Source organism: Ictalurus furcatus, chromosome 26 (genome assembly GCF_023375685.1).
Source record: "Ictalurus furcatus strain D&B chromosome 26, Billie_1.0, whole genome shotgun sequence".
Classification (NCBI taxonomy): domain Eukaryota; kingdom Metazoa; phylum Chordata; class Actinopteri; order Siluriformes; family Ictaluridae; genus Ictalurus; species Ictalurus furcatus.
Window position 1 is genome coordinate 8,426,684 of NC_071280.1, and position 13,936 is coordinate 8,440,619.

Below are 13,936 nucleotides of genomic sequence, written 5' to 3' on the forward strand. Positions count from 1 at the left end.
GAAGGCTTTCCATAGGATTTTGGAGCGTGGCTGTGGAGATTTGCTCATTCAGCCACAAAAGCATTAGAGAGGTCAGGCGCTGATGTCAGGTGAGGAGGTCTGGGGTTCAGTTACTAGGTAACTGGGTTCCAGTTTGTCCCAAAGGTGTTCAGTGGGGTTGAGGTCAAGGGCTCATCCACTCCAACCTTGGCATACAATGTCTTCACGGAGCTCGCTTTGCGCACAGGAACATTGTCATCCTGGAACAGGTTTGGGTCTCTTAGTTCCAGTGAAGGGAAACTGTAAAGCTACAGTATACAAAGACGTCTTATCCAATCATGTCCTTTCAACTTTGTGGCAACAGTTTGGTGAAGAACCACATATGGATGTGGTCAGGTCATGGTCAAGTGTCCACATACTTTTGGACACATAGTGTACTCTTAGTTTCACTGTAGGTTGCTGAATAATTCATAATAGTTACTGAATAGCATGCTTTAATATGAATAAGTGAATACTCACATGCTGTTTAACCAACGCTGTTCCGGTGAAAAAAGAGCATGATGAGGATTTATACATTTGAGCAGGTTGAAACCTCTATGTGATAACGTTAATAGGTGAAATTAGCAATCATTTGAAAAAATAAATAAATAAAAATCGAAAGTTAGATCTGAAGTGATTAAATATACTCATCCGTTTATGCAACACAATTAGGAAAAATGACCTCACGATTGCAAATTCCTAATAATTTGCATGACTTGCAATAATTTGCAGGTTGTGGTTAGGGTTTGTAGCTTTTTCTTTGCTCAACGAATTCGTAATGAATTCAAATGAAATCTAAACACATTGCCCACATTCATTTGAACTCATATGAACCTCTCAGATTAGATCAGGCTGAAATTTCTGGCAGCAACTTGGCAGGAAGGAACACAACGGATTCGAGTGATAATCGAGTAAAAACAAATTATTCAACTACTTAAAGACTTCGTCAAATATTTGTAAAGAGTTTTGTGGTATACGAGCCAGAACATTACACTTCAGGCATACCACACGTTGCTTCTTCAACTAATGTGTTATTAAACCGTGCTTTTCTATAAATATTAATATATGCCAGACTAGATAATCCTATTCACAACTCAAGTGAGATGTAGAGGATCCAAATATTCAATCTTCACCGGTGACAGTGGCTGAATATTAATGCCATGGCAACAGAGCATGGCTTGAGAAAGAGAACTGTGGGTGGTGAAGTAACAGATGATCTCCGCTTCAGGTCAGTCACGACACAGGTTTTCACAAAAAGCACCAGAACAATGATCTTCAAGGTCTCATTTAGTGTCCCTTATCAAGCCTTGTTCATTGCAGACTGCTCAAAGTGGACTGAACTGACCTGCCCTGCCACTCTAGTCAGTACGTTCAGACTTTCTCCTTTTTTTTTGTGGAAAACTACTTGAATTGTCGAAATTGCAATTGCACGATTTCGGTCTTTGGCAGTGATGTTTGTTGGTAAATGAGATGTTCTAGCTGTACTTATGTTCGACGCACATGAATCTAAGTGGGCTTTGGCAGAATGCGAGTCGTGATGACGTCACATGACGCGTCTCGGGCCAAATCCGCGGAAAAAACTTTTTGAAAAATCGCTCCTCCAAATATTCCGTTCATTTCTGCGATCACAAAATCCTGGAGGAACTTTCTAATGATAATTACCCATGTACAGGAAAGTGTGAGAATATCAATTATCTGGATTATGTTATTATTACAGTATGGATGGAGTGAGTATGCGCTCTCCACACAATCAGCCAGTTCTGGTATTATTATACGGTAGATAACAAAAAGGGACTTGGGAAAGGGGAATAGAAACCCTCTTTCTTCTGTGAGTGGTGTTTAGTAAAAGCAAGATGGTTAATCTAGACTCAGAATAACATCGGGTTTTCGTGTACACAAGAATGATTTATAAAATATGGCCGTTTGGAAAGGAAATGGACATTTGAACTGTGTTATTGGTCTTATTTTCTGTCATTTGCATGGCACCACATGACCAGTTCAGCAGGTAGTTCACATTTCACATACACAAGGAAAGTGGCCGTAATTTCCTTTTTTCATGGGACAACAATATAGATTTGTCTCACTCTTTGCCGCACATATGTCTTAACAGAAAGTCTACAGAATAAACTTGAAGCATTTTATTGTTATATGTTATCTTTATATGTAGACACTAGGGGTGGAGTGCAATGCCACTATCTGGATCTGTTTTGGTGTATGTTTAGTGCTCCAAATATTCGTTTCTGTGTTCTGTATTTGGATTTGAACTCAGAGTCTTTCGAATTAAATATACCACCATCAAGGAAATGAATATTATCAATATACTGTCAATATTCCTAATCAAGGAAAACCGTCATGGTGTCATATTTGTAACAGCATGAATTCTTGTGTAGAAAGAGTTACAGAGGTTAAACGTGCTGACGAGTTCCCGTAAACAGTGCTGAAGTTTACTATACACACCACGCGTTCCAACCTGAAGAGAGTAAAGAAGCCGTCTTTGATGGTTGGGGATGAAGAAAGCGGACGTTCAGTGGTGAGATCATCTCCGGACGTTGGAAGTTTCATACGAAAGATTTGAATGCATTTTGATCTAAAAAAGAATCCCGCAGCAGCTCAGAATCCTGTACTCCTTTGATTAGTTTTACTGTCGATTACCAGTTATACCAGTAACCAATGAGAATAAAGCTATCGTTCTGAAAGGAGCATGGCAGTGCTAGTGGGAAAATCAGCGGAACGAGGAACGATCTGTTTTAGCAGGTTAAATCCTCCATGTGAAGACATCATTAGGTGAAATCTTTTGTGACCTTGACAGTTGGATCTGAAGCGATTAATATACAGTACTTACTGGGTGGGACATTTGCAAACGGATAATAATTCCCATGACTCAGGGTTAGGATTAGGGTTAGAGGTTAACTTTTGTGGCAAAGTGTTATCCTGTTTGGTTTGCTTGGGAATGAGGAAAAATATTACAGTTTAATCTTGTGGATAGTTTTAAAAGTCGTTACTTTTGAACAAAAACGCTTCTTTAACAAAACAGTAAGTAAGCAAGTGAATAAATAAATACAGTTAGGATTAGTGGCAGAGTTAGGGTTCAAACTTGTTCTTATGGCTTATATGATATTGAACAAAATGAAACTATCCTTAGGGCTTCACGATTGCTAATACTGATATAAAGATCACAATTTTTTAAATTGAGTTTACGCTTCACATTCACCATTCTTTGAACAATACGCGTGTTTATTAAACGCTTATATTACTGTAGCAGAGCACGGTGTAGCTACATTTTCCAAGCACATGTTTGTGAATGATGGCTTGCCTGTGTTTTGAATTGCTGATTACTGACCATTTATTTGTAGTGCAATCGCAGAAATCCTAAACTATCCTACTAAAACGCTTTAGTCATGACAGGACACAAAGAGCGCAGTGTAAAATGGAAAGTTCACATGAAACCAGCAATAGCGTATATTAAGGAGCTGGTTAAATGATTGATTAAATAATCCAGTTGTTCTGCCAGTAGCAGCTCGCAAGCCAGATGAGAAAATTCGTCTTGACACGATCATTCAAAATCGTGCAGATTTTTAATGACGTCACGTTTGCAATAAAACAATACAGACTGAGGAATGAGATACTGTGATACTTGCACTGCTGCTGTATTTACTGTAGTACTCTAATCATGTAAGCCAGATTTGTAGCTATTTCTACATTGCGTCACTGAACGTGGCTATGAACCGTCTTCACAGGAAGAAGACTTCTTACTGACTCTGCAACTGAAAAAAAAACACCGATTTTTCTGCTAACCTGCTGGGAAACACGTCGATATCTTGTTCACTCACCACTTTTAAATAACACTCTCGGAAAAAAATATTACAGATTTCGATCCAGTGACTGACATGTTGCTGTAGAAAGCTTATCCTGAGACCTTATTACATGTAATGTCACCTGTATAGAAATACGTGACATTGGGTTGTGGAGTTCCTCCCCAGATACGAAATGTCTTCCAGATGTTATTAGAGCACCAGCTGTTTCGTCAAAACCCACATGTTCTTCACTCTGGACAAATATATTGTAGTGAATAAAATATTAAAGATCCCATAAGGACCACAATTCGAAACCATGTGTTTGGATAAGCCATCTGTTAAGTAATAAATCAGTGTGTTTTGACTAAATGCTGAATCCATTTAAAGAACAGGAACTCGGGGTCTACTAATTCACTGACCTTTCTTGCGTCGGGCCGTTCACATGTTGCAATCGCAACATTGTCCCGACTCTGTTTACAAACATCTGACCACAAACAGTCCTGACCCTTCTGTTGTTCCTCTCCTGCTTAGCTGAGGAGAACAGTCTGACCGCCTCAGCCTCAAGGATGTCAGGTTCAGGCCTGCGCAATAAAACACATTTTTCCCCTTTTACCCACCAAGAAATGGCTGAGAGCACATTCCCCAGCGCTGAGATCAGACCATGGGCCATTCTGTGCTCCTACTGCACTAGCTTTTCTATTTTTTTTTTTTTTTTTTAAACTTTCACCATGCCTTTCTCTTGCTCCTCTCATCCCGCAAATTCGTCTTTGTTTCTTTTAATCGCACCAGAGCTTAAAGCGTCTCCAAGTAGACTGGCTTTAAGGAGAGGGAAAACAGCCGTAGTAACAGGAGAATTGGGCAAGGCTCGATTTTATGGTCTTGTCTCAATCTGTTTTGGCTGGCGTTTATTATTCATGGTTTGGCCATGGCTGTGGTATCGCAGGAAACGCTTAGCTCATAGAAAAAGAAGGAAAGCCATCCACTTGGTTGAAGAAGGGATGGAATTAAGTCATTTACAAGCGGGATTTAGATCAAAGATGCCGTTTCTATAGCCGACCGATGGAAACAGCTGACATCCACATGATCCGATCTGAACAGAGTGATAAGGATCTCTTAGGGTCCATCGTTTTGAATGGCATAACAACTCTTTTTAAGCATTGTGCACTTCACCGGCTGTAGTTCAAATAACAGATTTTTTTATTTAAGCAATATCACACAGGCAAGAGTGCTGTTGTGCTGAATATCAGGTACTCGCGGGTAATCACAGCCGTGCTGATATTCAGTACAACAGCGTGATTGCGAGTTTTATATAACGGTTCTGTAAACAAGAAATTAATATGGAGTAACTGACATTTTAGACACAATATGGCCAATTTGTATTCTTTCTTCATTGCTCCGTCAATGAAAATAGTTCCCAAAGAAGCCACAGCTGGACAGAGCGTTGCGCGTTGCCATGCTAACGTAGACTGACAGCCCATAGTAAGTGTAGCAGCGGTTTCAGTGTAACAAACTATTGCTAGAAATGGAAGTTTATGTAAAAACACAGACAAACAGAGTGATACAACACCAGTGCGGTTATACTAAATATCAGCACTCTTGGAACACCTCTTGTCCAATCAAATTACTGGACCAGACCTGTCTATCTAATGTCTAAGGCATTGATATAGTAACGTTTTCTCTAAGGAGACGTTTATTGAACATTTGTGGAAGGAGTCTCCAGTGTTAACACTTTGTAATAATGTGTATAAGAGCGGTATAAGAGGAATAAAACACTTCCGGATGTGCTGTTCTCAGAAAAGAATCAACTTCAGGGTAGTGACAGTAACTTTGCATCGCGTTCCGGTCTATCACAACACCCCATAGCTGATTATTCTCTTATAATAGTGCACCTTGTGTTGTTTTGTTCCTTAATTTGTCACTAGTGTGTTCAATAAATAATAAACCTATTCCAGTTATCTTAAGGAAGAATTAGAATGAGTCAAAATTGCATTCATTGTAATAACTGATAAATAACTGTCCCTGCACGCACAAAAAAAAAAAAAAAGGTTGCTCTTTTGGAATGTTAGGGTTTTTGTGGAAAGTTGAAGGTTCTTCACTTCCTAAAGGGGTTCTACTCACTTTCTCGGCTCCCGCTTGGTTGGAAAGAAAACCTGCACCCACACCGGCCCTTTGCCGATAAGATTGGGCACCCCTGGTCTAAACTATTTAAAAACGTTAGGGGCTCTTTACTCAGACGTCCGAAATCAGTTCCACTTGGAACTCTCACTGATAAGAAAACATTGTTGTTCAATGAAAACCCTAACCAGTCGGCTGTACTCAAACGATTGAGTAAACTCGTTCCCTCAATTTAACTGAGTAATGGGGTCTCCCAAAACTTGTATGTTTAAGTCCACTTAACTTGGTGCTCATGTAGACTGTACTTAAATTGTTAAGTTCACTCAACTTGGTGTTCATTTCAAGTGTTCTTAAATGAACACATTTTTTTTATTTAGCAAAAAGACATTTTATTTACAAATCATCCTCTACACGATTTCTTTGTAAACACACACGGCGTCGTCACGCCTACTCATGATGAACTCTTGAATTTCACAACACCAGTCCCAGCAACAGATGAGAGGAAAAGGACCGCCTTTTGCAATAATCTACCAATCACTGCATTAGTTCACTTGTTTCCAGGCAGAACTCCTTGCATGGCTAATCAAATCTGACGGTTCTACACTTCCTAAAGGGGTTCAACTTGACTTGGACATTTTACTAAAGAAACACCCTGTTGTAGGGCTTACCCAGAGGGACAACCCAAAGCAACCTCTAGAATCGACCTTTCTTTCTAAGTGTGTACACTTTTAGAATACAAAACATGGTTTCTCAAGATTTCTTTGGATAGTCGAGGGCTCTTTATAGAGCACTGGGTTGTAGGTGACTATTTAACTTCGAGGATTCCAGCAGAAGAATGAAATGCAGAATCAACCTTCTCAGAAAGAGTAATACTGTTAGTGTAAGTTCTTGAGGAACCCCTGATAAACTATTTTTAAGAGTGTACTGTAGTTTAACACCCAACATTTTCAGCTCGTTATTAAGTTATTTCTCTGGAAAACAACATAGTAACTAGGAATTATTACTATGTACCGTGTAATTACCAAGAGTTATTCAGTGACTACAGTGAAATGAATAGAACTGTGTATGTAGTTACAGGAGTAAGAAATGTAAGTTTAAGTCTTGGAATGTTCAAGTTGTTAAGTTACAAGTAAATTTAGTTCATTTTTTTTTTATTATGTCACATCCTAAAATGGAAACGAATGAATACTAGTTCAAGGTTGTTGGTATGCAACTCTAAGAAGACAGAACAAGATTAACTTCACTAAACAAAAGTTTCCAAAACTCCTCTGTGAAGCCTGTAACATTCCTTCTCTACCCAAACATTTGCACTTCTCCTTCATAATCTATGGCCCATATTCTTCATCACTGCTTGTAAGCGGCTGTGTTCATACGCCTGAGATAAGTGGCTCCGTTGTGATGCGGTACATCTGGTGCTCTGGAAAGTTCCTTCTCAACTGTATATACACAAGCCAGGAGCAGAGGGGTTTGTGTCAGATACAGTCACTCGGCTCAGCAGCCTGAGCTCCATTTTAGGAGACAGCGGCCTCCTTTAACACTAGCGTAGGACCAGCCTCTACTCACCAAATCCCTTCCTTATACATAAAAGCTGATCTTGAATTAGCACGACAGAATGGTAGATGCTATTCAGTTTATTTATAGATTTCTCACTCGTATAATTAGGGTTAAACCTTGTGAGCATCGTTTCACACGTTGCCTTGCCAAAGGGAACGTGTACATTTGTACACTTAAATGTTGGGTGCATGTGTAATGCCCTGATATCTACCAGGGTTTTAAACCACCATCTTTTGTTTTATCAGCCTCGACAGGAGGATTGGGAAACGTCTCGTATCGCCTTTGTTGTCAAGATTTGAGCAGGCGTACGGGCGATAACTGCTGTGCTGTATATTGTAAATATACTGAGAAGTCTCAGTGTTTTATGTTGTAAAAAAAACCCCCTTCAGTTGTATAATTTCATACATAACAATAACAGTATTTAATTAATTTTTTTTATATAAATAATGCAATGACATTATTCTTTTTTTTAAATTCTATTAAAAAATACACAATATGTACAGTGCTGTGAAAAAGTATTTTTTACTGATTTATTTTTGTGTTTATGTGTATATCTCATACTACATTGCTTCAAAAATTAAAACAAAGGCAACCTGAGTAAACACAAAATGCAGTTTTTAAATGATAATACTGTTTATTGAAGCAAAAAAAAGTTATCCAATACCAACTGGGCCTGTGTGAAAATGTATTTCCCCCCCGTAGTTACTAATTCCCCCAAATCTATGAAACTGCATTCATAATGAGGTTCAGCTGGACTCGACACAACCAGACCTGATTACTGCAAACCCTGTTCAATCAAATCAACACTTAAACAGAACTTTTTCAACAGCATGAACTTGGTTAAAAGGTCTTACACAGTAACACACAGTGCCAGAATGGAAAGAAATTCCAGAAATGATGAGGAAGAAGGTGATTGAAATACATCAGTCTGGGAAGGGTTACAAAGCTATTTCAAAGGCTTTGGGACTCCAAAGGACCACAGTGAGAGTCATTATCTCCAAATGGAAAAACTCGGCACAGTAGTGAACCTTCCCACAAGTGTCGACCTTCCAAAACTCCTCCAAGCGCACAGCAACTGCTCATCCAGCAAGTCACAAACGAGCCAAGAACGACATCAAAGGACCTACAGGCCTCTCTTACATCAATAAAGGTCACTGTTCATGACTCCACTATCAGAAAGACACCGGGCAAAAATGGCATCCATGGAATAGTGGCGAGGTGAAAACCACTGCTAACCCAGAAGAACATTAAGACTCGTCTGAATTTTGTCAAAACACACCTTGCTGATCCTCAAAACGTTCTGTGGACTGATTAGTCAAAAATGGAAATGTTTGGAAGACAGGAGTCCCGTTACATCTGGCGTAAACCAAACACAGAATTCCACAAAAAGAACATCATAGCTACAGTCAAGCATGGTGGTGGAAGTGTGATGGTGTGGGGATGCTTTGCTGCTTCAGGGCCTGGGCAACTTGCAATAATTGAGGGAAACATGAATTCTGCTCTCTACCAGAAAATCCTAAAGGAGAATGTCCGGTCTTCAGTCTGTAAGTTAAAACTCAAGCACAACTGGATTATGCAGCAAGACAACGATCCAAAGCATAGGAGTAAGTCCTAGTCCTAGAAATAAGTGAAAGACTGATCTCCAGTATCGGAAATGTTGGCACAACCAGATTTTAAGTTTAAGGCGGCAATTTGTTTTTCATATGGGTGATAGGTGTTGGACAACTTTCTTTACTTCTATAAAATAAATCACTTCAAAAAACTGTATAGTGTGTGTACGTTTGAAGATCTAAAACTATTTAGAATGAGATATACACAAAATAGAATAAAACACTAAATAGTTTTTCACAGCACTGGATGCTGTATATCCTGCGTCTACAGTGTACTACTTTAATTACTACTTAATTACTTTTATTCATTCTTGATAGTGTTACACTTTAAGCTGGCCCAAATTTGTAAGAGCTTAAACCTGCACATGCCTCGCTAAAGCACAGCAAATGTTTTGTATTAACTTGCATACATATGAATCTGGAAACTCTGGAAACTCTACGGAGGGTTTATTAGAAGCCCTGTTGTTCTTTTCTCTCCTTCTCTCTGCCGGTAACGCTGTCCAGATCGCTAAACCCTCCAGCCGAGTTGCACAAACAGAGGAGTGCTTCAGAACAGGGAGCTTCTTGAACAGTAAGCCAGTCACTGGTTGACTGCAGATGCCAGCTAATTCCAAGTCAGGTGAAATAATGTCTTAATCGTTTGACAAGAAACGAGATGATGAAACTTGGCAACCTCGGGAAATGAAGTATCCGTATTTCTTTAGTTGAAATAAGCGTTGGGGGTGGCGGTATTGCGACACAGCGAGATCTTTAGTCGATAAAAGAAAGAAGCATATCTTTCAATGTGAGCCTGAGTCAAAGCAGAAAGCTAAAAATAATCTGACAGTTGACAGAAAACTCATAATGACAGCCACATGATGTGATATTTGGGGCATTATGTAGAGAAATGCTTTATTTAAAATCCATTCTGACAGGAAAAAAGTCCAGAAATGCATGGAATGCCCCTAATTTCATTCTTTTTAATCAAGAGGGGAGTTACCTGCTAGATGAGTTGGTTGAAAAAAATAACAATATCAATAGAACACAAATGTTTCATTTCACATCATATCAATACGACCGATTCAGACGTTGTGAATTCTTTGAGTTGTTTGACTTTGAGTTCAAAAGATGCAGAAACGGCTGTTTTTTAAATCAGAGTTTCGGCTTTTATACTGTGCCTATTTCTGAATTTGACCAAAAACTATCTCCAACATATGATGAGGCATTTTCTACTTTCAAGAGGCTGCTGCAGAAGTTATTGAAGTGAAGATAGTATATAGTGAAGATACATTTAAGTACATTTCCTCTCTCTCTCTCTCTCTCTCTCTCTCTCTCTCTCTCTCTCTCTCTCTCACACACACACACACACACTTCACTTCTTCTCTCACTCCCCACCTTGTGTTCTATTAAAAGATCTATGAAAAATACATGTCGTGAACAACCATAGGCAGTGAAATCGGCTGAAAAGTGAACATTTCTCAATATCACAGTCAATAGCAATATTTCTGATGCCAGCGTGTGTGCGTCACAGGAAAAATCCTCCGTGGAAAACTTGCATATTCATCTTTATAAATAACGTGTGATCTTTATAAATGTTTCATTCATTTTGTAATGGAACTTTTTTTTTTCAAAAACTTAAAAGTCATTATAATATTATTTCCACTTTCTTTCTTTCTTTCTTTCTTTCTTTTGGAATTGACTGTCACATACTATTATTTACTGTCTATTTCCACTTTGATTAACGGTTTCCAACATTACCCACAATGCCATTGGACCTGCTGATAGTGGCACCAGTGCGATTTAGTCCATGCTTTATCTCTGTTTGAGAGCGATGCAGCAGCGCATGACGCTGCGTTAGACTAAAACTCGTAACTACGGTAATTACAACCTCCGACTGGGAAAAACCAAAGACAACGCCACACCTCTTACTCGTCAACTTCAGATGGTCTCCTCGACCCCGAGTTCAGCAAGTGACACCAAATCAACATGGCTGCTCACAGCAATGGAACAGTAAACAAAGTAGCACTTCTTACTTTTAAACGTGTTATACTGTGTACACAAATAATTGCTTTAGATCCATCAACAAACTGACTATGCAGCTCACTGTTTTGAGGGTCGGAATATCCATCACCCATCACAGTTAGCTAGCTTTGGCGTTGCTAACAAATGTATTTCCTTTTAATAATTTGGGTCCATTTCCAGTGATGGTTAGGTAGATGCAGGTTGTGCTGTGCACAGATATGTGTGTGTGTATATATATATATATATATATATATATATATATATATATATATATATATATATACATACATATCTGTGTATGCACAGCACAACCTGTATATATATATATATGGTAAATATGAGCAAAGAAGGCTGTGAAAAATTGTCTTTATTGTTTAACCTTTTGATCTTTTGTTAAATAAGTACTCTGCTCTCATGGATATCAAACAATTGCAAACATAACACAGGTTTATCCCCCCGAAAAACTCTTTCTTAAATATAGGTGTGCAAGAATTATTGGCATCCTTTTATTCAATACGTTGTGCTACCACTCCTACTCACCCAGGTGTACAATTATTAGTAGTAGTATTATTTTTTAAATATTAATGGGAAAATACTTCAAATATATTTTCCTCATATGAATTCATTGTTGCACACCTATATTTAACAAAGCTGATTTTTATTTTTATTTTTTATTTATATAAACCCGTGTTGTGTTAGCAACTCTTTGTTATCCATGAGAGCATGGTATTTTTGTGCAATTTTTATTTTATTTTTTATTTTTTATTAACAAAAGATTAAACAATAAAGACAATTTTTCACAGCCTTCTTTGCTCATATTTACCAAGGCTGCCAGTATTAGTGTTGGGCACTGTATATATCCTAAATGGTAGTACACTTGATCTGTCAGATTTTGCAAAGTCTAGTTGTAAGAATTCACATCACTGACTCCTGATAAAGCTTAACAGCAGGGAAAGATTAGAAAGAGGGCTGTTATTTCTTGCTTTCTTTTCTTTCTTTTTTTTTATTTCGTACGAAATTGAATAACCTCGCCAGCTCGTCAGGAGGTTGGATGAGCGTGTGTGTGTGTGTGTGTGTGTGTGTGCGTGTGTGTGTGTGTGTGCGTGTGCATGTGTGTGCGTGTGCATGTGTGTGTGTGTGTGTGTTTTACTTCACTCCCCTGAGTGATGAGCTCCGCCTATAGTGCTTCCTCTGCATCTGAGGAACTTCAGCTCTGCACTGCCGGAGTGAAGAGCAATACTCAAGACAAGTCGCAAGACAAGTCGCAAAACAGGACAGAACCTTAAAAACCGGAATATATAATAATAATAATAATAATAATAATAATAATAATAATAATAATAATAATAAACATGGACGAGCGACTACAACCTCGCTTCTGCTCGCTGTCGGTTCCTTGACGTGCGCGTGCCCAGGCTTTGACGCACCTGAGCGTTTATTATAAGCTCGTTTATTTTCTCCTTTCTCTCTCATCTCCACTGGAGTTTGATCCAACTGACTGATTTTTCCGCCCGACACCTTCCACTTTTCTTTCTCGACTCGTCTTCTATGTGGATTTTTAGACATGGGGGACTCGGTTTTCGTCGACAGGCACATCTCATATCTCGTGAGTATTCTCAATTCCTGTATGTTAACTCGCGCGTGCGTTAAACTCAGCCTTAAACAAGCTCTTCTGCTGTGCTTCAGGTCTCTTCTGGTTCTTCTTGACTTTACTTAAGTACGCCTTAATACACCGCTGGACCCTTAAAAAAACGTGAAATATTGAAAAAGGTGGACACATAAATACATAAATAGAAATATATATATATGAAATGTGGAAATGAGGCGCTCGCGGGGTCGCGCGCTTTTCAAAACAAAACTCCTCAGCACGTTTCCTGTGAGGAAATAGTTTTTTTTGTTTGTTTTTATTATTTTTTTATTTATTTATTTTAATTTAGCACAGTTTCTGAAGAGCGACACAAGTGAACAGAACAAAACAGAAAACATCGAAGCAACTCGGGTCATCTTTTTGATGTCTGTACCAGCGTTTCCTAAAAATAAACAAATTTGATGTTGCACGTGCATCACATTAGGCCTATGTGATATAACCTAGTACTAACAAACAAAACAAAACAATAATATCCGTGACAGACATTGTAACGGTTTCCACTACAAATACCATTACAAACCGTCAGCTAACAATTCAAAACATTACCATTACCATTAATGGTCCTCAATAGTATCCACTAGACATACCATGCCACCAATAGAAGCCAACAAATTGCCATTGGAGACCCACAGGGACCATTACAGTTTCCATTAAAATCAATACATTTCCCTTTAAAACCATTACAGATGATGGTTTCTATTATTTCTATTGTTTTTAAGGTGCAGTGTTTGGATATTAAGGATGGCGCTTGTGTTGTCAGTGATGTGCGTGTTGTAAACTGTATTGCGACACCAGGAAAAAATTCGTGTTCACATACATGTGGCGAATACAATGATTGTGATTCTATCAGTGTATCCAACACTGTGGATGCAAGTGTGTGTTTGAGTGTGAGAAATGTGTTTGAACATGGCTCTCAGAGCCTTATTTTTGTTCCATCAGATTCACGATCCCGATTCTATCACCGACTCTGATAAGGTAGTGGTATGTTCGTAGGCGTGGCGCTGGTATGAGTGAATCAGTTACAGTGGCTTTGTTGTGGTTTTGAAACCCTGTCTGGTGGCCACTGTAGACACGCCTGCGCTGTTGGTCTACATTGCCAAATGTAGGATGTTTAGAGGATTGGCTTCCACGACAATCTGATACGATCTGTAGAGGAAATGTATAATGTGTATAGCGGGAGAGCCAGAACTTTGGTT

The 13,936-nt window shown here is 38.8% G+C and overlaps 1 protein-coding gene across 2 annotated transcripts in view; it reads left to right on the top strand.

Moving 5' to 3' along the window:
- LOC128602246 (rho GTPase-activating protein 6) overlaps positions 1-13,936 on the top strand; it is a 132,341-nt gene that overhangs the window by 45,232 nt on the left and 73,173 nt on the right. The window contains exon 1 of one of the 2 annotated variants that reach the window (XM_053615934.1): positions 12,401-12,698. The exons of the other annotated variant lie outside the window; for it this stretch is intronic. Coding sequence (XP_053471909.1) covers positions 12,657-12,698 — 42 coding nt within the window. The 5' untranslated portion in view covers positions 12,401-12,656. Of the gene's footprint in view, positions 1-12,400; positions 12,699-13,936 lie in introns of those variants that run through there. 2 annotated transcript variants of the gene reach the window in all.